This window comes from Anabrus simplex, chromosome 13, assembly GCF_040414725.1.
Source record: "Anabrus simplex isolate iqAnaSimp1 chromosome 13, ASM4041472v1, whole genome shotgun sequence".
NCBI classification, from domain to species: Eukaryota; Metazoa; Arthropoda; class Insecta; order Orthoptera; family Tettigoniidae; genus Anabrus; species Anabrus simplex.
This window is the reverse complement of record NC_090277.1, coordinates 83,381,326-83,407,370: the sequence shown is the minus strand read 5'-3', so window position 1 is coordinate 83,407,370 and position 26,045 is coordinate 83,381,326. Positions and strand designations below refer to the sequence as shown.

Genomic DNA, 26,045 nt, shown 5'->3' with positions numbered 1-26,045 from the left:
CCAGTTGGGAGTGTTGTTGCTGCATGACGTTGAAGTGAAGAGTGTCGATTTCACAGCTCTAAAGCATCTTTTCAAAAAGTGACCTTCGTGGATTAAAATCAAGGATACCCGTGGCAAAAATGCATCAGAATGTTATGGAGGATTACGTGAAGGCTGTGGCGAGAATGTATTACCGTACAGGACGGTTGCACAATGGGTCAAGGTGCTTCGTACGGGTCGGAATGAGACTGCGATTTGCACCGCACAGGTCAGTTGTCCGTTCCTCAAGATCAGATTGACATCGTGAGTGGTCTCGTTTCTGTAGATCATCGGTGGACTGTCTGGGAATTATCCACAGAGGCATCTGTGTTCTGCGCGATAGGACACTGCGTCGCTGTCATCAACAGAGAATGCCTTGCCAGCGGTCCCCAACGGTTTCCTGACTTTTGGCAAAAGGTAACAGACTTTGCGGGTGATAACAGTGAAGGAATGTAATGCGATTGTATGTGGCCAAAAATAACCAGAATAACATTGCAGTGGGCAAAGTTTGTGTAGTACGAATTTCTGCCGCTAGGCGTGTATAGCGCAACTCATTGCCAGTTCAGCGCCACCTGTGTTGTCAACCCGGGTCCATGTGATTTTTTCTTATTTCCACGCATGGAAAGGGGCATGAAAGGACACCGATTTGACAACACTGAAGAGGTCAAGAAAAAACGAGGGAGTAGCTGTCAGCCATTTCTAAAGATCACTACAAAAAATGTTTCGAACAGTGGAAGCACCGGTGGGACAAATGTATCGGTTGTAATGGAGAGTATTTTGAAGGGGATGAAGTTGTTTTGTAAAAAAATTGAAAATATACAGCTTTAAAAAAAAAATGTTGGGTACCCCCCTCGTACTTGTTAGTTCAATAAATATTGCGTTCTATCAAAAATTATTTACAACCCTCGTATGTTTAAACATTCTCAATAAAATGGGGCTGCCTCAACATGCCATCAGCACAGATGTATTTAAATCTTGTAGGAGCAATACAACCGAGCATTTTTTTTCCCCTAGTGCCTGCGCCAAGAAGAAATATAAAAATATAATCTTCAGCATCGTCCTCCACAATGAGCCACCCTGATAGTAAACAAATTCACTATTATAACTTACCCAGTTGCTTCTCACATTCTGAGTTTCATTCCATTTCTGCATGAAGTACTTCACTAAATTCTTTAAATGAAAGCTAGAAAACATAATTAATGATATTAATAGGAGTGCCACTAAGACTGCTGCTTGCCATGTCTTGTCTCCCTTCACCACACACAGAGTTTCGTCCTGCACAACATAGAAAACAAAATATAAACATCGTTCAAAAAAATACATTTACAAGATAGACGGGAATATTCATTATTACAACCGCTACACCCGTTTACGTATGAGTCATAAATTAATCTAGAACTGTACAGCACACGGTAGTCATTCATCTCATCACAGCAACCCAGAGTGAGCTAAAGTACGGTGCTCACAGCTGCTCACAACCTAGCGGGTCCTTCGGCTCGGCCTTGGGGTACAGCAGGGGCTCACTGCAACAACAGAACAACAACTCACTGTAACGCTAAGCAGAGAAAAGTTCAGATTGGCACTTTAAAATAATAATAAAATACAACATAACCAATGATTGCCTATTATTTATTTTCAGAATCTTCCTTCAAATGGTGAGTGTCTAAGGGTGCGATTATAGTGGAGCGGCAAGGAGCGAGGAGAGTGGAGACGATGAGAGCAAAGAAATCAAAATAATGTAACGGCATGTGTAGAATTATAGTGGAGAGGAGAGCAGAGATGCGAGGAAGGATATTTAAAATAGCGGTGCAGAGCGAAACAGAATTATTTGTTTCACATAGCGGTGACCGGTGCTGTCTATTAAGTTTGGCAAACCTATGTCATACCTGCCAACTTTTAGAACCCAAAAATAGGAAGATTTTTTAATTCTTGGATTTCATCACGTGTATTTCACCACAGTCTACGTGAAAATAGGTCAGGATAAAAGGCATACATATCTACAGTTACAATGCGAATTGATCATTAAATTTTAAATCTTAAACTAAAGAAAACATAAAAATGGTTACAAGAAAATGTACCTAATCACTCTCATTTATGACACTTACATACGAATAATAATATTTATGTCACCCCGACACACACAACAAAATCCATACCATATTTTCTCGCGTAATTAACGCACTTTTTCGACGAAAAATACAGGCGACAACTGCGGATGCGTACATTATTCAAGGAATTCAGATCTTTACATATTATTTATAATTCATTTACATTTAAAAGATACATCAAATATAATATAAAGACAATTGGTTCAACTCATTTGCAATTATCGTCACACAGCGTAAAATTCCGGCGTGAGATTTTTTCCTGAAAAGTCAAATAGGGTACATTAGATAAGTTAGACACGTGGGTTTGAAGTACCGACACTAGAAAATATTACACTAGAAAATATTACGAGCTGAAAATACGACCTGAATGGCATACCGAAAAAAAAAGAAAACTATCCAACACGAGAAGGGCCGGGCATCGAAGGAGGGACCCTGCTACATTACCCCAAACCGTTCGTATCCAATCTTGTACGAGTGACGTGTCCATCCACCTTTTCTGTTGAATACGAACGTGGATCACTCGCGGAAATTTTGCTTTAGGCATTCTGCCATCAGCAAGCATTGCAGTACATCGTTGTTTTTGGCTTCCGTTAGCGCGTACGATAACACTATATGTTCCTTTCTTATCGATTGTTCGACTTCGTGGCGTACGGAAACCGATTGGCGTCTGACGTGCGGTTCCTATAAAGGGAGATCAAATATTCCTTCATTTCACGCTTCTCAATCACAAAGCGATGACAATGGTTGAAATCATTCGTCATTTTTTGGCATAATGTTGTTCTTCGTCAAAGAGAAAGTTCATTTCTCTTCAGAAAATTAATCAAGCCTTGGCTAACCTTCAAATCCGAGATACCGATTCCATGTGCCGCGGCTATTTCTCATTCTTTTAAACACAGCATTTTGTGAGAAACGGCTTATGCAACATTGCGCAACAAAATCATATATTTAAGCAGATAATCCTCTACTTGCGGAAACTTGCCGCTTTTTGTCCGCGAAATGCTTTGCGAGACTTGTTAGCCGCTTGAGGTGCACTTCTGTTACCGCGGTAGCGCACGTTTCATTTGGACACTGAATACTTGCTGCCCGCTGCTCTATTGCCGTACGTCTCGACGTAAATGATCACCGCGAGTTTGTATGATGCAGTATTACTGGAATACTGTGGACTGACAAACAAGTTTGAGATCACAGAATGTCCCGTACCGGAAACACTCGTAAAACTAGTGCAGTGGGATTTCCTGACGGCTAATAACAGCACGTTGCCCAGTGTGTGGAATGACTTTTTCGCGATAGGAAGCCTGCTACTTGAGTATAGTTGACATCTTTATTTCGAAACGCATCCGGAGCTGAGTGATGGATGTTCGAAGTTGTGGGTGCGTCAAATACGTGAACATTTCTTTTTCTCCACTTTGGACTCAAAATTATTGGGATGCGTAAATTATGCAAGGGCGTTAATTACGCAAAAAATACGGTACGGTAGTTTCCCTTAGACGGTAAAATGAACGGAAATTTATAGGTATCTCTGAACACTTGGAGATAACGTTTGTTATATTTTTTGGCCATAACGAGAAAAGAAAATGCCAGAAACTGTCACCGACAAGAACCCCCTTAAAAACATTCAATTAATTACAATTATGCACTTAAATACGCGAAACTATCACATGCAGAACAATTCAATATGTCCCATACATTATTAACAAACGACTTTGACAGAGAGAGGAAAAAACACGTGGCCTACCACTCCGACGAAACTGCGCACAGAAACGCTCTCAACAGCGCGCGAACAACACAATAAACTCATTCTTTCGTCCCGATTAACTGAGTCGCGAGCACGCACTAGCCTCTTGCTTGCAGGACGATTGCCGCCCCGAATCCCCAGCTGCATAAAGCGCACACGCTGTTGTGGTGAGCGGGAAACACGATACACGAAGGCGACGGACGAAACACTCACGAAATAAAGCAACAAATAAATACGCTTGAAAATAAGGTTTCGTAAATTATACAAGTACGTAAGAATTTATCCTTTATCTAAGGGGAAGGGTATTGGCGGTACTAGAGGTTATATTAGTGAAAAATCGGAAGAAGTAAAAATAAATCGGAAAATCGGAAGACGAGTTAAAAACCGGAAAGTTTCCGGGTAAATCGGAAGGGTTGGCGGGTATGCTATGTTGTTTTCGTTTTCGGTGGATTGGCGATTTTCTTCCTCAGAGTGTAGCTATGTGTTTAACCAAGTGTTTGTTCACTTCTTTAAATTGTAGTCTCTGACTGACAAGCTGCAGGATAGACATCCCAAAATATTCCCGAAATTTACCTGGATGTAAACTTCTCACATAAACGACTGAATTTCCCATTTTCTAGCTAAGATGAGCATACCATCACCTTGGATTTCCGGCTGATTATACTCTATATGTTAATACTTATCCACATTACTATTTTCAAGACATGTCCATTTACAATACTCTGAGAGAGACATCTTGACACACACTGTATAAGTTGCAATTTGATTCAGTAAAGTGGCTCAGACGGTTGAGACTCTCTCCTTCTGACTCCAACTTGGCATGCTCGATCCTGGCTCAGTCCGGTGATATTTGAAGACGCTCAGATATGTCAGTGTCACGTCGGTAGATTTACTGGCACGTAAAAGAACTCCCGCGGGGCTATATTCTGGCACCTCGGAGTCTCTAAAAACCGTAAACAACTTAGTCAGTGGTACTTAAAGCCAATAGCATTCTTATTAGATTCAGTAAACTCTGACAATGATGTTGGACAGTCCCATCTCATTTGTGCATAGGACTGCTCTACTATAAACATTAAGGACTCACCGCTCTTCTCTACGCACTCCTCGCTGTTCCACTACAAACGCAGACTATGACGAATACACTAAAGCAACTTCATTAAAATATAAAGAAATTAAAAGTAAATTATAAGTTGATGATCTCAGTGTGGCAAATACAAATGTATCTGAGTATCAGAAGATAACCCTGAGCGTTTTCAACCCCAGTCGATGAACTCCTTGCTACTGATATTGAAGGTCTTCATCAGCTCTACCGTTTTCTTAGGGACTGTCCCTCTCTCACCGACAATGAGACCCCTCACTTCTGAGTCATCCAGCTCGTATGTATTTGTATAATATGGCACTATAGGCAGGTAGTTGGACTTCTTTTCTCTGTCTGCTTCGTCTGGTTGGTCAGAGTGCATTTCAAATCTTACTGTGGGATCTAATATATATCCATTTAATGGCGATCATGTCAATCCTTCTCCTGCTGCCATTTACTCTGATATCATGGACTTCCTCATGCACTTGAAATATTTTCTCATGGAGCGTCTGTGCTATGGACAACCTGATATTGTAATGTCTGGTGTTTTGAAGAGCTTCACCGAAGGCACAGGAACGCAAGATGTGAGGTAAAAGTTTGTCTCTTCAGTTAAAAAATACTAACACATTGTTTGTTAACACAGCATTACAAATTCAGCAGCATGTTAAGATTCCTGTGTCTAAACATTTCCTGGGAACTGTTAGCAAACACGGTGTTAACTCTCACAAGAGTCACGATCAGTGAGAATCTAGAAGACAATGGCAAAACAATGCAGTTTTTGAGCACACCCTGATGTGCTTTTGTCTGAATACAGTTGTAAACCAAGGTGCGTGAACTCAACATTTATTAGAATTTAACCATGAATTTTCAGTTGCTCTATGGACCAATATGAAAAAATACAAGAAAAGCTGGAAATTATTTCTAAGTACAGTATACACCTGTTATAGAAGGAAAGCAAAATAATGGATCCGTGCTCAAAGCTGAAAGTAACGCTTGGCAGATAATTTGTAGCGAATTCAATGTGCAAACTGATGTTAGTCAACTGAAATAACTGTATGAAAATCATCTCTTCCATTTCTAACTCTTTCTGGAAAAGGCCTATCATATTCCAAATATTCAAGATACAGAAGTTCTGCATCTAATTAGACCTGCCATATTTTAAGCTAACAGAGAATTTAACTGCTTGAACCTGGGCAGTTAACTGAGAGTTTAACAGATTGTTAGCCAATGTTGATTAAATGGTAATTTGATTAAGTTCATTGTTGAATTATTTTAACAAGCAGTTAAATTGTTAACTGAGGTAGAAGAAACCGGGCCCTTCAGCGGTTTCCATCAAGGGACCTTCCTAGTACAGCTCTCTCAGGTGCAACATTACATGTCATTTTCAGCATGTCTCCATTTCATGCTAGAAAGGCCATCGTGATTTCTAACCCAGCAGTTGTAACTGGGCCCATGGGAGTAATATACATATATTATGTATAATAGTGCTAAGGGAAAATCTAAGAATAGTTTCCCCTCAAGTAGTAAGATTTATGCAATGAAGTAACTATCCAATTAAGAATGGAGGCCGTGGTCTTAGAAATCTCCAACAAGCATTGCTGAGTAACAAGATATTGGGCAAAGGAAAGGATGCTACATAACCTGGAAAGTTAAAGAAAGAAAAAATGTAAGGAGGAATAAGGGACATGATAAGTGAAAATAGATCAGAAACCAATTTAAAATTTAGAAATAAATATATATATATATATATATATTGAAATAATAAATCAAACCTCTAACAATTTACATGAAAGGAGGACTATACAAATATAATATTTTCCCAACCACTTACACGGATTACAAATTCATTATATATATTAAAAAAAGAGATAAGATATCCAAGAGAAAGAATGCCACAGGAAAGGAAAGGGACAAACAAGGAAAGGATGAATACTGCAATAAAAAGAGAAACCCAGAACGACAAGAAAAGGAAGATGTTCAGTTAGCAAATTCAAGTATACCAGCAGAAAAATTATCTGAGCAAAATGCAAATACTATATGTAGGTCACCACCACTTCCGTTATCACACAGATTAACACTAGGTGACGTAGTTCTACAGCCAAATAACCACAATGTAGTTCCATTAAACCAGTTTTCACAATATCCCGAAGCACTGAACGAATAGAAGTGTGTATACAGTAGAAGTCGCACAGTTGCCAATACACCACACGCACACTTCAAAAGAAAGTTGTTACGAAGGTCGTCAATAAAAAGTTTTAAATACAAAAGGGGCAAGTGAAATTTCGGCCTGGAAATGCCATGCTCCCAGTTTAATTTTGCAGGGAAAGTCTGTCCCAATGCAATTAAAAATATTTACAGTAAAGAAACCAGTTTGTCATACCTCATCATGAAGCAAATTGAACTGCCCGCAAATGAAGACATCTGGGCACATGTAATTAAGGACGAAGTTGACGTAGGATGTTGCTCCCTCCACACAGGCCTAAGTCCATCTCAATATTTCCAGAGGAAGGCCAGGTATTTATAGTGTGGAGTAGAATGAGAAATATATCTGGAAGATTCCAGAGATTAGTGAAGCATGCGCGAATAAACCAGGCGGTCACGTGACGTCAGCCGGCAAAAAGGAAGTTAGTTTATCGAAGATGGTGAAGATGAATAGAGTAGAGTTCATGCAAAGTATGAAGTATGCAAGTTCACAGAAGTATGCAAGTTCCAGTTGGAGAAAAAATGCAGTTATATCATGATGAGGGTAAGTCCATACTAATCGTAGAAAAAAGGTTATGTGCGTGGCGAATTTCATAACAGTAGTTGCCGATGAAGTGAAGAGTCCGTTACACAGTTTGCAGGAGGAAATTCCTTGTACAGACACTTTCCCTGACCTTTGCTTTTCAACTGGCACCATTTGTCAAATTCACTCTCGCAATTCATTTCCGAGTTTCCTGGTGTCATACTCACCGTGCCTATTTTTCATATCCCGAGCTGTTATCATTTATGTTTAGCTCAGTTAAGCACCTCTTAATTTCTTCATCTAGATTTCTACTGGCTTGAATATAATGGTTCCCTTCCCATTTCAGAATGCTGCAGCCGTTTATAAGGTATGTTACAATTTACGTTTTGTTTTATGTTGCACCGACACAGATAGATCTTATGGCGACGGTGGGATAGGAAAGGCCTAGGAGTGGGAAGGAATCGGTCGTGGCACTAGCATTTGCCTGGTGTGATAATGGGAAACCACGGAAAACCATCTTCAGGGCTGCCGACAGTGGGACCTGAACCCACTATCTCCTGAATGCAAGCTGTGAGCTGCGCGCCCCTAACCCGACGGCCAACTCGCCTGGTACGTTACAATTTAACGATCCTTTAACAACTTTAGCTCTCCGTTATTCTGCTGTGGTGCTTGCTTGCCCTGTGAGGTATAAATCATGATCGTGAGACTTCGCAGCCAATCACAAGGTGAGCAAAACCAACTTCCGTGGATAAGGTTCACCGTCTTGCTGGATTCACACCTCCAAGGGCTTGTCATGGATAAAGGCAAGTCTTTCGTGCACTATAATATCCCGAAATATGTATGCATTCATGCACTATCAAACTATGAATCATGCACAATTTAAGAAAAAATCCATTAAAGTGTGCACTTTCATTTATGTTCCAAATTCCTTATTTCACTTCATTATTCTTTTTTTCAGAACCATCAACATTTCTGTGAGGTTCCTGCACTTGTCAATCAATATGTTTTTGTAGACCTGCCTATATCATAAGAAGTTACGGGTGAACACATTTGTGAGTGTCGGGTCAAACTTCACATTAATAACAAATTAATCAATACAATTTAACAAGTCATATAATTACTTACACATTGGTACTGGTTTCAACCCCATTATGGGTGATCTTCAGCCATTTATAGACTAAAATTGACAATATATAGTGCACATGTCTAACTAAATACAAGGTATTTCAAAATGATTACCGGGGTTTTATAGATCTGTAGTCTTTATTACGAGGACAAGTCGATAAATATCTGCAATTTGGCTCTAATTGTCTTTAGGTTGGTTCCATGGCCTTGTGTGATCACCAGCTGCTAGAAGGCACCGTTGTCTACCTCTGCGGTAGGTTTCAGCGTTATCAGCTCAGTTCAGCTTGCGATGTTGCGACGTAAAGATGGCCGCGCCACTCTGTCTGGCCCAAGGAAGACAGCATTTCATAATCCATTTTTTGTGGTCTGAGGGTGTACCAGGAGAGGGAATTCATAGAAGACTTTCAGCACAGCCCGGCTCCATGGCTAAATGGTTAGCGTGCTGGCCTTTGGTCACAAGGATCCCGGGTTCAATTCCCGGCAGGGTCGGGAATTTTAACCTTAATTGGTTAATTTCGCTGGCACGGGGGCTGGGTATACATGTTGTCTTCATCATCATTTCATTCTCATCACGAAGTGCAGGTCGTCTGCAAGCGTCAAATGAAAAGACCTACATCTGGCGACTCCTGGCACTAAAAGCCATACACCATTTCAATTTTTTTTCACCAGAATACGGGGACAATGTTTTGCCACAGAGAAGTGTGGATTGAACAGTTCAAAAGGGGTCGCAAGAATGATGAGGAAAGATCCGGGCGTCCATCTGCAGCCGTAACTGATACCAATATTGAAGAAGTGCATGATATGATCCTGAATAACAGACGAGTGACTGTTCTATGAATTTCCGCTCCCTTCGCAAAGACAGCCGGTGTCTTCAAACTTATGATACCATCTACGGATGTTATCATCACCTGGAGGATTACAATGGAACTTAATACGAGACGCATGTTGCATTGTAACTACAGATTCATTCCTTGCAAACTGTAAAGCACAAAAAGCTTTCTGTTTCTGTCTCCATCTTTGCTACTAGACACAGAAACCAGTGCATGCGCACAGGAACAAACACTCACAGAAGAAACAGTTTGAGTTGCTCTTTCATTTGATGCATTCTTTTTATTGTAAATTCAATGTAATAAGTACTACAGAGCCTTAAAACTCTAATATTCATTTTGAAACACCCCAAACAATCGAATTAACACTTAACAATATTTGTACATTATGACAAATTTTTACATATTAGGCAAAAAAAAATCTGTCACTCTATGATATCAATTAGTGAATTTAAAGCCTACGAGTTGAATTTGTCATGTGTGACATTACCATTTACACCATATTAATCTAAAATGATCAGTCCTAATAAGTAACACATGTACAATTAAAATATTAAAATTGGAGTTGAGCTGTTACACTGGTGTATGAAGTTAAAATAACCATCTTGTTTTCTTAACCTTTTGATCAGTCAGTTTTTGGTAACATTAACCAGGTGTGAGTTTTTTCTTGAAAACTTTGAATTCTTAATTTTAAGTTGTTTTAATTCTAACTTTTATCTATTAATAAATTTACAGAATTTACACTTATGGTGCAAAACTTATACCATCAATTTAACTGAAATCAGTGGCGTAGAAAAGATTTTTTTCAAAATAATGAAAGGAATAGTAAAATTGACAAAAATATATTTATTCTCTATATGTGATCAAGTTGGTACCCTTTACAACACACTGACTTTATTTTACAACAGTTTCACCTATCATAATATCTTTAGGGTATGGTACTGACGGAGACAGTCAAGTTTTTCATTGTGTTCAACTTCCGTATCCTTTCCAGTACAAACAATGAACAAAACAAAACAGTTGCCAGGAAAACATAAAGAGTCTCTTCGGTTATGCCTTGCCACTTATGTAACTTCAACTTTTCCTTTACGTCTGTATTTTCCATAACGAATAAGTAGTACTTGTTCATTTCTGACGCTATGAAGTTCATAATATTACGATCAACAATTTCTTTGAAAATCGACACTTCAAATCTTGAATTATTGTCATTATCATTCATATGAAGATTATCACTGACCCCTGAATTTGATGGATCAAAATGAGCAGAAAGCGTAGGAAGAAACCTGGCTACATAACTCTACTTTCTTCCTCCAGTTTGAATAGCTGACAGCTTAGCCTTCTTTGCGACCACAGAGCACTGCACTTCGTCCTCAATTTCCGTGTTGTCGTCTTCCAATGAATAACCAATTTCACTTTTATCGGACACAGTATAGAACGCGAACCTTTTCTTGAGCCCTAGTTCCCATTCAGCACTATGGAGCTCAGGGCTCAAAAAAAAGATTCGCGTACTGTACATTCACTGTCACTATCATAAATATAAATTTCGTTGTCAGACCCCTCGTTATTCAAAATATCATGTATATCTTGCGGAGCAAGCTCGCATCCTCGATTCGATCCCGCCATTCAACGGAAACAACAATAGAAAACTGTTCCCGGGTGTTGTCGTAATGTTTAGCACAATCACGTAAGAATTTAGGTTGCGTAACTACGGATGCTTCGACAGAACTTCATCACAGAACATACGAGATGTGATAAAACACGGAATAATGTTCACTGAACATGGCAAACATACCCCAACTTTGTTCTAAAAACCTGCCGGTACGATGTCACGAAATAATTTCAAACATTCAACATGAAACGTGAATAGACGCCGGTACAGTTCAGGCGCAAACTTCGAGAACGTAAATAGACGGCAGTACTCCCGTGGGCCACGCGCAGCACTGCCGTAAATAGACGGCAGTACTGCTCATTGGGTTACGTGATAAAAGTCCGTTGTGCTGAATAACATATCAGTGAGAGTTGTGTCAAATACAACCTCAGCTGTGTTTGAACAAATGTTCACAAGATGAATTAACTTGAAATGGTACAATTAAATTGTTTGATGGAAGGGACCTTGAAAACCAAAATAACTTCACTTGAAGTCAGAATTGACAAGCTGTCTGTCAATAAGGTTCGTTCTTCGTGAACAAGTTGACCAAAAATGTCTACATAGCTAATCCTTACACAGTTGTCTGCTAGTTCTTACAACAAGTGGGATGCAGGTATTTCAAACACTCACCTCATCTTCACTTTGAGAGAAGATGCCATCTCCTTGCACTTGTAAGCCAACACCTGCTTTATCTTGGTCATCTCGACGTTGGGAAACCGAGTCAACACGTACTCTGCAATTGTAAAACTCATGATTAATAATTCTATCAACAGATCATTTTGGACAAAGGAACAGTGTCTAATACCTACCATATTTAACTGAAATCATGTGAGAAGTTATTAACATTGGGCAAGATGTTTGAAGACATCATGTTATTCTTTCCCATATTCATAAGGGGTTAGAACTGGGCTGGAATTTAAAGTCAGATGTCCTTCATGCTTCCCACGTATTTGAATTTGAAATAGTCAAGTGGTTACTACACATTGTCAGTGTATTTCCTCCCCCATCGAAGACCCAATCTTGATTATAAAAGAGTGCTACATACCTCGACTCATTATTAAGTCATGCACAGAACGACAGAAAAATGAACAGGAACACATCATTTCCCCTTTTCCCCTGACACCAGGTGGGGGCAACTATGGTTCCTCTCCACTTCATCCTGTCTCTCCAGCATTCCTCATCCAACACTGTGTTTCAGTCCGTGTTCCATTGTCCTATGCTGTTCTTCGTGGAGTACATCCACCGTAATCTTGGTCTCCCTCGTCCTCTCTTCGCTGTCGTCTGTCTTTCCAGTGCTTGCCTTGGCAGTCTTTCATCTGCTTCACAAGTCCAAACCACCTCAATCTGTTCTGTTCCAGTTTGTCATATAGTTTTCGAACATTTAGATCTTTTCTCGTGTCTTCATTTCACACTCTACCCCTCCTTGTCTCTCTCTCTCTCTTATCGTTCCCTCAATTCTGAGGATCGTGATCTCCGAGGAGGCTATTGGTCAGTTGTCTCCATCTCTTGTGGTCCTCGGCCAGATGTGCTGCAACACGTTCAGCCGAGTTATACTCTTGATAACGTTCGACCATTGAGTGGAAACTTGTCCACGATCTCTCTTACCAGGAACATTTCCAACAATGATCATTTTTTAATGCTGCCATTCCTAACATCGCATAGTGTGTCCAAAGAATTGTAAAACTCTTTGTTTACATTTTGCTGGTTTTCTGTTCCATTTTCCTCAGGAATTTCATTTCAGCTGCCTGTACTGTACTCTAATTTCTCTGAGTCATGTGTCATTATAGGTAAATAATATCCCCTATACAATACTTCTCTAGCCTTCACTTACTTAATTCTTGTTGTTCCTTGTGGAACATAGGGCATCAACAAAGCATCTCCATCTTGGCCTGTTGACCTCACTCCAGGTCTTGCCTTCTTCCATTGCTTCCATGTGAACAGATCTTCGCCACGTTTGCTTGGATTTCCCTGTCTTCTTTTTACCCTGTGGGTTCCAGTTCAGTGCCTTTCTCTCAATTGCTTCATTCCCCTTCCTCAGTGTATGCCTGATCCATTTCCATTTTTGCTGCTTTATCTGTATCGCCATCTCATTCTCTCCTGTCCTACTCCAGAGTTCATGGTTGGAGATTACTTCCGGCCAGTAGATGTTAAGAATCCTTCGCAAACAGCGGTTAACAAAGGGCTGCAACTTGGATGTAATTACCCCAGTCACTTTCCTAATCTCGGACCCATATGATAGAACAGACCTGACATTACTTCGGAAGATCCAGAGTATGGTCCTGATATATATTCTGTTGTTCTCCCACCCCAGATAGAGTCGAACAAAGGCACCATTTGCTTTCTGAATGCGCTGCAAGACATCTTTGGCAACTACACTGCCCAAGTAAGTGAAGCTATCCACATTCTCAATAGATTCACCATTAAAGACAAACGGGTCTAATTTTTTGGTGTTAATCCTTAGGGCCTTGGTCTTCTTTGAGTTGATAATTAGCCTTCCCTGGTACACCTTTAATCCACATTAATCTCCATAACTTGTGGTAGAAAGCAATGCTCAGTTCCATCCTCCTAATAATTTCCATATCCAGTCTTCCATTTTCTGCCAGTTCACTTCCCAAGTATTTTAAGTGTTCTACTATTTCCAGTTCCTTGTCTCCAATTTTGATAGCTCAATTTCCTTCTTTACTTCCTCTACTCATCACCATTGTCTTGCTCTTATCCATGTTGATCCTCAATCCCCTTCTATTCAGTACATTCAGCCGTTGTTGTACCTCCTCATCTTCTCCCCAGATCACATCATCATCCGCGAACATCATTACATTCAGTAGACATGATATGGGCTTTTGGGCTTATGCCGTGTCAAGAAAACAAGGTGAAACTCTTAACGTTTCGCAGAGAACTGTGCTCAACGTCTTCAGAAGAAAATCTCGACTTTCCCGAGGAAGTCTTCTACAATAATGAGGGTTTGAATTTAGAATTGTTTTACCACTGGAACTGTAGTGGTAAGCTCGTTCATCGCCAGGTGCCAGCATATAGCATACAGTGAGCCACCTGGTGACAAACGAGTGTACAATATATGAGATATACAATTTCATTTGTCACTTGCTTCTTCCTTTACATTACCTGATGATGATGATGATGATCACTGTATCCAAATATCCTCAAATTTTGAAAGCATACAGGCCTATATTGCTGCATATTTATGTGTAAATACATTGTATAATGCTGGGTATATTACTAGCCGTAGAGGTTCGATTTTACACTTCTCAATGAACTACAGATTACATGGAGCACATCATCTTGTATTCCATTTTTTGGCAACCCTAACTTCGACCAGAACTTCATGAGGAATGCTGGTAGGTAGTGTGCGGTTCAAGCATCAGCCCAAACACTACAATCTCTTGTAGATGGTATTTATTTTTGTAGAACGAGACAGTCGGAACATAAGTGATGTTCTTCTCAGCGTCTACTTCTTTTGATTGTCTTGTATGATGCTCAAACCTGATGGTCAGGTCTACTATACACCCCTTTCCCTTGTTATTTTCAAGAGCAATCAACATGCGAGCGAGAACATGCGAAGAAAATTTAACTTTGTATTATGTTTCACTGTACGTGGCACACAAATGTGCATTTAGCATAAATTTATCACTTTCATAATTTTTTTTTTTTTTTTTTTTTTTTTTTTTTTGCAATAACAATTATTTGAATGGACACTTTGTGAATTGTGTTCTAAAAGCTTAAGAATACTCAACCACTGACAGTGGTATAGCATTTCAGAAATATCTTACTTTTTTTTTTTTTTTTTTTTTTAATCTTAAAATTCTCTTTCTTTGTAAGTTCTCCTTAAAAAAAGCAAAATTCTCTTGGAAAACTTCACGCTAATAACAACAGATATACCTGATATTAAAACATTCTGCAGTATTTGAAAGTGCAGTATTTCACATATACATACCAAGCAAAGGGTGTTGTCCCCCCAATATTGCTTCACTTGAGAAAATCAACATATGAATTAAGTATCTTCGGATGTTGCCAGCTGCCTCGATGTTCAGTCTCTTTGATCTCCGCTTATTTTCATGATATTTCCCAGATAGTTCCCAAGCTTTAATATACTTTCCTCTCCTATTTATGAAGTTCGTTTAAACATCAAATAATCCTATTCTGAACTCTAACCACATACTATAAACTCTCCATTCCTTTTATGAACTTATTTATGTGATTCTGTATATGTCCATGTTCTTGAAAGATTATGTCTGCCAAGTGTCTGAGGCTATGGTTAGCCAGTTTCAGACCCGTTGATGGGGGGGGGGGGGGGGGGAAGAAAGGAAAAAAAAAAACCCCACCATCACGACATTGGCCGGCAGCCTAATCACCAGATTGCATGACAATAGCCTGGAATCAATTCCACACCTTTCCGCAGTGCTCATATGGAGTGAGGGCATATGATGCTGTTCATGGTGATTCGTCCGTCGAATGGGAATGTTCAGCCTGAAGCACACCTCTTGGTGTTATTCTACAGGAGCAGGCTACGTGCAGATACCAGGTTTCACCCTCTCCCTACCTCATTATCCTCTGACGCACAGGTCGGCCATAGGCAACAGGCAGACAGACCTGCACCAGGCGAACTGAACCTGTCCTTGAAAACTTCCGGCATTAAAAGCCATATGCTGAATAAAAAATGGGAGAGTTCCTAAGGTAATGTAATGTTCCAGTTATTCTTTCCTCATTTTGTATGTAGGCCTAAGTGTATAGGAAACAGATGGATAGCAGCAACTTACAGAGTAAGGATGGGTAGATAGAATACACATAAAAGAAGCACATGGGTGAAAAAATTTGCAGCTGCAATGATAACCACTATTCTTACTCTATCCTCAACTGATGATAACATTTTGAACCCATGTGCCTCTTTTACACATACTTATATGGTAAATTAATGCTCTCCATCTGTTTCCAAAAGATTCCTGGCCTAAGCACTTGAAAATGAATTTGAATAGGGTGGCCCAACATTTGAATTACAGTAGAACTGCATTGATCTGGACTAATTGAGGCTCTAGGCTGTCCTAAGTCCAGATTAAACCAAATAAATTATGAAATGAGCCATGGTACCTATTCAAACACTCTGTTCAGTAAAAAGAATGTGTACAGTACAATATTTAAAATTTTAAAAAATACAAAGGTTATTTAGTATAAAAGATGTAATGCATCACAGTATTAGGCCCTACAAAGTGCAGAAGAACTAGTGCAGTAAAGAATTGGAACATGGCAATCAAGGCACACCTTCACTGACCTTGACCACACTTGGCACGCTGATCTTTTGTTGCCATCCTTTGACATTTGTCGTCGTCGGTCGATACTCGTATCCGAGTTTTCGTTTCTTGCCTACAGTTCAGTAATCCTTAGTCCACACGATGAAGGTGGCACTGATACCTTATCAGACCAATTCTAGCATAAACATGTGGCCACACATGTTGCATCCAATGGAAGGTGTGGGATGTGGCAGTGTTTGACGTACCTTCTTTCTCTGGCGAGTTTCCTCTTCCTTAATGGTTATGAATTTCATGTTTTTGGTCCGTATTGAACTGAGAATAATATATAAGTAATAATAATAACAACGTATCCACCTTTTCAATACTAAAATATATTCACAAAATTATAAATTACACGGTACTAGTTTCGACCCATCTAGGGGTCATCATCAGCCGTATTGGAGCAAAAATCACTTTTGGCGAAATCCTAAGAAAATGTTATTTTAAAGAATAACAAGTGAAATGAGATGTTATTATGGTAATAGTTAATAATACAAGGAATATACATACTAAGAGGTTTTTAACAAAGAATAAAGTATAAATGGGGTGTTGTAAAAATTATAATCATGGAAATCAGTAAGTTCTTTATTGAAATGACATATATAAAATTATATATGGCTTAGGAAGAGGGTTTAGGTGGGGCTGAAGGGTGCGGGAGAAAGTGTAATTGTCTTGGAAAAGTACCTTTGATTAAATTTAGGATTGAGTTTAGGTTGGCTGCATTATTGTTTCTGAGGAAAGTGATAAATAGATCGAAGAGTATGTTGGGTTTCTCTGAGATTTCATTGAGATTGTGACTGGCATTAAAGTATTGGTCTAGGTGTATGTAGTAATTTTCCATTATGTTGAGTAAAGGGCCCTTGTTTGCTAATACGAGGATGTCCATGTCTTGTTCAATATTGGTGAAATTATGGTTATAATCTTGCATGTGTTGGCCGATGGCTGAAAACCTGTTGTATTTTATTGCGTTAGTGTGCTCGTGGTATCTGATAATGAAGTTTCTTAAGACTCAACAATATTGATCCTCATATCAAATTCACACTAGAATCCGAATCAAATCAAAAAATCAACTTTCTAGATTTAACCATCACTAGAAACTCAGATTCTTTCAGTTATAAAATTTTCAGAAAACCCATTCAAACAGCCTTCACCATTCGCCAAGATTCAGTGCACCCCCAGTCCCACAAACGAGCCACATACAACAGCCTAGTTCACCGAGCCTTCAGCATACCTATGTCCAATAAAGATCTAAAAAACGAACTCAACACAATCCGCGGAATCGCAAAATTCAACGGCTTCAGCAATCATTTTATAGAAAGGATAATCAATAAACACAAACATCGCCCAAAACCTACCCTCAAAAAAGAAATAACCAAACCTCTAACATTTTCCACCTTCACGTTCAACAATGATATCTACAAGTTAACCAACATCTTTAAGAAACAAGGCGTTAAAATAGCCTTCAAAACCAACAATAAGAACATGAACGTTTTATACAATACTTCACACATCAACAAGACCAGCAGTTTTTTAAAATCAGGAGTTTATAGGATCAAATGTACCACCTGTAAAAAAAAAAAACCTACATCGGGCAAACCGGGAGAAACTTCATTATCAGATACCACGAGCACACTAACGCAATAAAATACAACAGGTTTTCAGCCATCGGCCAACACATGCAAGATTATAACCATAATTTCACCAATATTGAACAAGACATGGACATCCTCGTATTAGCAAACAAGGGCCCTTTACTCAACATAATGGAAAATTACTACATACACCTAGACCAATACTTTAATGCTAGTCACAATCTCAATGAAATCTCAGAGAAACCCAACATACTCTTCGATCTATTTATCACTTTCCTCAGAAACAATAACGCAGCCAACCTAAACTCTATCCTAAATTTAATCAAAGGTACTTTTCCAAGACAATTACACTTTCTCCCGCACCCTTCAGCCCCACCTTAAGCCCTCTTCCTAAGCCATATATAATTTTATATAAGTCATTTCAATACAAGAACTTACTGATTTCCATGATTATAATTTTTACAACACCCCATTTATACTTTATTCTTTGTTAAAAACCTCTTAGTATGTATATTCCTTGTATTATTAACTATTACCATAATATCTCATTTCACTTGTTATTCTTTAAAATAACATTTTCTTAGGATTTCGCCAAAAGTGATCTTTGCTCCAATACGGCTGATGATGACCCCTAGATGGGTCGAAACTAGTACCGTGTAATTTATAATTTTGTGAATATATTTTAGTATTGAAAAGGTGGATACGTTGTTATTATTATTACTTATATATTTTTCCTCTTCCTGTCTTTGACATTCTTGCTCAAACTGAGGAATTGCAGCCGAGATGGTAGCACGCCAGCGAGGCCGATCCAATGGAAGAGTATGCCAAGTAATTGGGTTTATATCTACTCTTTTCATGGTCTGCTTTATAATTTGGTCTTTATATCGCTTCCAGAGGAGCATCACTTGTCGTCTTGGCAGTGCTGTGTTCACAATACAGAATTTGCCGAGGGAGTCTGCTGTAACTCACACGATGGATATGGCCTGGCCATCTATGCCAATGACCAACGATGGTGGCTTCGATACTGTTCAGCTTTGCTTTCTGGAGAACTGCTATATTAGTTATATAGTCATCCCACTTGATGTTCATGTTGGATCTAAGTTTTTGTTGATGAAACGATTCCAGTTTCTTGATGTCCTGGTGATTTAAGGTCCAAGTTTCACATCCGTAGAGTAACACAGAAATAACAACACCTTGGTACACCATTATTTTCGTGCAGATACTTAGATCTTTGTTCTGGAATACACGATGTGAGAGACGTCGAAAGGCCACATGGGCAGCCTGTATTCTGTTTTCCATGTCTTTCTCAGAGGTACAATGCGTTGAGAGAATACTCCCAAGGTACAAGAAGTACTCCACCCTTTCCAGAGCTGTGCCAGATATGGTGATGACAAAATCTTGGGGGGGAGTGATTCCAGGAGCAGGCTGAGTAAGCACTTTGATCTTCTGAATGTTGACAGTCAGGCCAAAACGTTCACAAGCTCTGTTGAAGCAGATGACAGATTGTTGAAGCTCTTCTGGTGTGTGGGCTGGAGAAGCATTGTAATCTGCATACTGTAATTCTGTGACCCGGGTGGAATAGGTTAATCTTTTGGAGCAAAGTCTGACCTGGCTGAAAAGCCGCCCGTCATACCAATATTTAATTTCCACACCTATGTTGTTTGCAGGCGTTGTCTCATAAAGCATAGCTGCCAAGTACAGGGCAAAAAGCGTAGGTGCAAGTACATTAATAACTTAATAATTAACTCACGTAAATGGTTCAAATGTTCGTAATATGCAGATATGTTTTCATCGTTATCTTCAACGTATATTTAATGACAATGTTTAGATGGTCTTTAATTTCACTAAGTTTTGGCTCAGGGTTAATAATATCACCTGCTTCATCCTGGTCACATTCCTTAATTTCAGAGCATTCTGCAGGATTACACTTTTAACGATCTCCTCCTCTGCTTAGTTTACAACATTGCGTTTGTATACTTGGGTCAAAACATGACGACCTCAGTTCCAGGAAGCGAAGTGGAAGCCAGCTGTCAATCACACCCTGCACCCTGCTGAGTTAACAAGTTCTAAGTGATCCTAGTTTGGTCTGGAGAGGTTGCAAAACCACTTTCTTTCACACACTGTTCAGTCTTTACCCTTCCTTCGTGTCGAGTGCAGTAGACTATTTGGCAACTCTCGATAAAGAAGACGTAGTAAATCCTATACGCCGCTAATAGATACTGGGCTGCCGCTGGACGGTAGTTGTGTGAGGCGAGGTCGTTATTTTTTGTCCCCAACTATAACTCAGCTTTACACTGTAACTGCATTCATGTATTATCATTAAACGGCTGTCCAAATTAAGCGTAGTCTGGACTAATGGGGTCCGGATTAATGAGATTCTACTGTAATTCCATTTTCTCGAGAAGTACTATTCAGATTCTGCAAAAAAAAAAAAAAAAAAAAAAAAAAAAAAAAAAAAAAAAAAAAAAAAAAACCCACCCGTAAATGTTAGGTGTAGAAAACAATGCAGTTCTCCCATTTTTAAAGTACTGTTATCCCGGCTGATCTCTGCTTTGAAATACTTGGTAACATTACCGGAAGTGAACTCTTTTTATTATCTTTAACCAGACAGCGTGGAGTGTCATGTAGAACACGTCATGCAGTAGCCGTCTGCCGCTGTGGAGTGACGTGTCTGACACGCACTGAGCCGCATCTGCATTGTCGTTCCATCTCATGAGTTTCCTTTGAACTATGTCCGAGGTCTCTTCACAGCTATGTAGATACGGCTTCATTCTTTCGTTTCACAAATCTATTGATCCATTTTAATGATTTTTCACCTCGTTATCGATGTGTACAATTAATTGACTATTCGCTTGTGTACTTTCCTGCAATGGCATCGGTAAAGAAGGATAATTTTTCTAGCGATGCTATACAAGGCATGTTAAATGAGTGTTTAAGTGATTATAAGGATAGTAGTTATAATTTTAGTGATAATTCCGATGACAGTGATGTTGATGTAGCCAAATTATACTGTGATGAGGCTGAAACGATACGGAAGAGACTGTTGTTTCTGGCACTATTGGTTCTAGATGTGGTAGTGCTGCGTGTAATTTTCACTGGGATGACATGGATAATTACGTAGTAAATAAAGATTATGTAAGGTCTTTTTACCCCAACGTTTAGCTCTAAATTTCGTGCAACCAGTAAAGGCTTTCTTCACTTGAACTTGTCCAGCTGAGTGTAATGGAAACAAATCACTACATTTAGTGGTTCATGAAGTCCCGAGAAATGTTATTTCCATTTTGATCTAGGGTAAGGGAATTGATTCCAGTCAATGAAAGTGAGATGTATGTTGCCTTAGCCCTCTTCATGTTGACGGGAATAGTATAGAAACTAAATTTCAGGTCTTACTTCTCGAAAAATTGTACCAATGTCACACCCCTTATTTGATTCGTATCTTTGGACATATTTGAATCTATACGCTAATTACCTCACTTCAATGACAGCGAGACTAAACACACTATATATGGTGGAGCAAAAAGTGATTTCCAATATAATAAAAATTGGTTGGCAATTAACAGAGATATGGTAACAAAAAACAGTTTGGTGCACAGGTATGCTGGCCCAGTGAAAGCTACTCCCGCATCCAGTAAAGGCTACATTTTTCAATGCTCCTGCTCAGAAGGGTTAACTGTTTACGAGTTAGTTCAAGTGAACCCTTCAACCAATTCACAATGTTTATAAAATAATTTGTGGTTGAACTTACGAATGATGGCGCGGACTTTGTCTCTGTCGAGGGCTGGTTTGGTGGCCCTCTCTCCGCAGTAACCGGCTCTGCTCCAGCGCTGGCCCGTCACCGAACACGTGGCGAGCTCGTGAGGACTAAACAGGATGGCAGCCAGTCCACGCGTCATCTTGCGGTAGTCACACCAGTTGACGTTCCTCAGCTGCTCTGCAGGGACTTGGACACCTTCCACTAGAGACACCTACATTACACAAACCACTGCATCAATATGTTGTTAACTTGACAAAACCACACAAAAGAACCTGCAACTAATTTTGAAAAAATAAAGAGTAAATATGTTGCTCTTCTGAACCCATCTGTTTTAATTACTAGATGCAAAAATATATATGCTTGTTATGTTTGTTTTATTGATTATGAAAAAGCTTTCAACCATGTGAAACACGAAACAATGCTGCATATCCTACATGATATCAGCGTCGATGTTAGAGATATCCGAATTATTGCCAACCTGTACTGGAATCAGACTGCATCGGTTGATGTTGACAGTACAAAAACCTGTGCTATTGAAATAAAGCAAGGAGTGAGGCAAAGCTCTGGTCTATCTCTACTCCTGTTCAATATTTATTCTGCTGAAGAACTAGAAAGTAAACAGGAGGCATCGTTAATGGAATCACGATTAATAATCTGTGATATGCAGATGATACTGTTCTGCTTGCAACAAGTGCTGAAGATCTGCAGACATTACTAAACTCCTGCAGCAGGTCTAAGTTGAAAAACGAAAAAGACCAAAGTAATGGTCACGAGCAAAACATGTCATTCAAACTGTTAACACATTCACGCCCTATCCAAGTTAGCCCGGATAAGCGCAACCTTGAACTGGAGCCGTTCCTAAGCAGCTGGGATCTATTTTGGTCATAAATATGTGTGAGAGAGATGAAAGTAATACCCTTATAATGCTTCTACTCACCAGAAACCACATGACCACGGCGATTTTCCCTCCCAATGCACTTTCTTTGTTTTGTTTCTGAAGGTAGCCTAGCGCTGGCACAACTTGCTGCGTAGTTGGTTTGTAATTGCACAAGCGTGTATAATTGCGTTCTGAAGTGTAACCATGGCGTGTAGGGACAATATAAATGATACAAATTATGCGAATTTACAAAGCACAGTTTTTCGGCTGCTTGAAAATTATCATGGCCAGGGGTATACAGTCTATATGGACAATTATTACAAATAGCGTTGGACTCGCGAAACAATTACGGGAGCAGAACACTGCCGTATGTGGAACAATACGGTCAAATAGGGGTGTACCAAAAGATCTAAAGGAACATCAGGCAATTCTCAAACGCGGGGAAAAAGTGAACAAGTACAGTCACCTCTCTCTGAAATCTCAGCTCCATCTACTTCATCAGCTCCAAGTCAACGTCCCGCGATTTTGCTGCCATAAAGGGCACTGGCCAAGGATCCATCTTTTGGGTTAGATGGGAAGAGAAAAGAGCATATTCTCTTGAAGTTTCCACCATCAAATATAGTCAAGTTCCCCTGAAGAAGTGCAAAGTGTGCTTCAAAAATAAAATTATTAGTGAAACACGCTATTTTTGTGGAAAGTGTGGTGTTCCCATTCACCCAGGAAAGTGTGACATTACCTGCCACACCCTACAGGGATACTAGAGGACTTCATTAAGGTATGTGCAAAATTTTGTTTCCATATCTTGTTTAGTTTAGAACTTATTGTGAAAAGAATTCATTGTTGTTTGCTCTGCCACTGACAGCTGGAATAGCTGGGCCAGCCCTTTAAATAGCCGCTCAGATGATGGGCGTGAATGTGTTAACTTGAAAATAGCTGGCACATCACTGGTACAAGATCAACACTTTAAGTATCTCGGCAGTGTACTTGATCACAGCTGGAACAATGCTGTTTAAATTAGGTCCCAGATTGAACTGGCAAGGACTGCATTCAAAAGAATGAACGAAGTTCTCCGTAACAGCGAATTACCCTAACAGGGAACACCACAAAAAAATGTTGACCTTTTGAGATGGTTCTGTATTGACCTACAATTCTAAAAAATTTCAATTCTTATAGAATTTCTATTTATGGGTCCATCTTTTCAATACAACTTAGATTAAATGCTAAAAATGAGTGCTAAAGCTAGTCATATACAAAAAATCAGAACATGTTTCACCCCATATTGGGCATCTTCAGTTAGTTTAAAAAATATATTTAAAAACTATAAAAATATTTTAAAATGTGATAGAAAATGGTGATTGATGAAAATCTGGATGATAAAATTCAGCAATCAATTTTAGTGTTTCATGTTAAGTTGTACTGAAAAGGTGAACCGATGAATACTAATTCTTTAAAGAATTAATATTTGAGAATTGTAGATCAATATGGAACCATCACAAAATTTATTGTTTGGAACTGTGAGAGTTCAAAAGTAAATTGATATGACTAATTTCACATTTTATCTGCTACGACGATAAAAAAAAGAAGGAAGTTGTGTGAATGTTGAGTTTTATGGAATATTGAGTTTGCGGGACTCTACTGTGGTTGGCAGTAAACAAGTCAACCTTAAAATTAGAAACCATATTTTGAGATTTATCATGTAATCCTTATCTCATTAAGATACAAATAACAGAACATAATTAGTATGAGTGGTTTAAATATCGCATGAGGGAGAAAGGAGCGAGCTAATACGCTGACTGCTGGAAGAGCCTTGCAAGAGCACAGGACTGAACTACATACATATATCAGGAGGCAAATGACTGTCGTCGAGAAGGAAAGGTTTATGACCATAAATTCAAAATCACTCCTGTGCGAAATAGCGATGGATCACTAGTGTTCCATAACACAAAATCTCACAAAACTACTAATGAGAGAACTAAAACAAACACAGCATTTCCATTCAATTACTTTTAAAAGGGGTTGGGGAAAGGAAAAGTCATATTGCAATTCTGGAATTTGATGAATAGAGTTCCTAAAAGCAAAAATAAAGTATGGCCCAATCGAAAGAAATATATACATGTTTAACTGAGAAAAATCTGCCTATGACTCGCACCACCACAAGCTTTGTGATTAAGTGGGACAGATGCTTCATGAAATAACATTACCTTCTTTATCTGCATATTGGACACACTTTTATTTATTTATTTATTTATTTATTTATTTATTTATTTATTTATTTGGGAAACCAAAACAGCGAGAAGCCGAATGAGAGTTTACATATGTTTATAACAAAAATCTACGGTGCATCTTTCATGTGAGGAAAAACTTGTGACAAAAATTAGACATATTAAAATAAGCACCATAGTGAATGTGAAACAATTGATAGCATCAAAGATAACATAGCAAACCAGTAGTGAGTAACAGCGTACTGGTGGTCTTGCTTCAAACCAACTCATAATATAGAGTTTGAGGGATGTTCCACCATTCAACACCTACGATCAAACCAACTCTACGGTCGATCAATAACTACCATCAAGCAACTGTGTACCACACATGATAATACACAGTTGGCATACAACATACCATAACTTAAAATTGATTTTTTTTTTTTTTTTTTTTTTTTTTTTGCAAGTTGCTTTACCTCGCACCGACACAGATAGGTCTTATGGCGACGATGGGACAGGAAGGAGCTAGGAGTGGGAAGGAAGCGGCCGTGGCCTTAATTAAGGTACAGCCCCAGCATTTGCCTGGTGTGAAAATGGGAAACCACGGAAAACCATTTTCAGGGCTGCCGACAGTGGGGTTCGAACCTACTATCTCCCGAATACTGGATACTGACCGCACTTAAGCGACTGCAGTTACCGAGCTCGGTTCTTAAAATTGAAAATAAAGTACACACGTAATTCTTGGTAAAACAAAACATTACAACATTGCTACTAGTAACATGCAGACTTAACATCATTGAGTATCAGGTACAGCATCACTGCCACCATCAATCACAGATTCACACTGAAAAGAACCAATCATGATGTGAGTTTCCACTCGTTTTTTAAACCTTCAATTTGAATACGACAACTCTGTCCTTCGTTTTTCATCATCACCAATGAATACTTAACACACTATAAAAATACTTTGCAATGTAATCCCCATTAGACACACACTATGGGAATAACTGCTAGCCATCACAAAAAGCGTATTGTGTGATCAGCACAACAGAGTCAC

General features: G+C 39.1%; 1 protein-coding gene across 1 annotated transcript in view; it reads right to left on the bottom strand.

Annotated features, from left to right (window-relative positions):
- Positions 1 to 1,066: 1,066 nt before the first annotated feature.
- Positions 1,067 to 26,045, bottom strand: part of LOC136884911 (protein abrupt) — a 189,748-nt gene continuing 164,769 nt past the window's right edge. The window contains exons 9-11 of the mRNA XM_067157223.2: positions 21,902 to 22,121; positions 11,895 to 11,997; positions 1,067 to 1,541 (exon numbers count right to left, since the gene is read on the bottom strand). Of these exons, the coding sequence (XP_067013324.1) occupies positions 1,481 to 1,541; positions 11,895 to 11,997; positions 21,902 to 22,121 (384 nt within the window). The 3' untranslated portion in view covers positions 1,067 to 1,480. The remainder of the gene's footprint in view (positions 1,542 to 11,894; positions 11,998 to 21,901; positions 22,122 to 26,045) is intronic.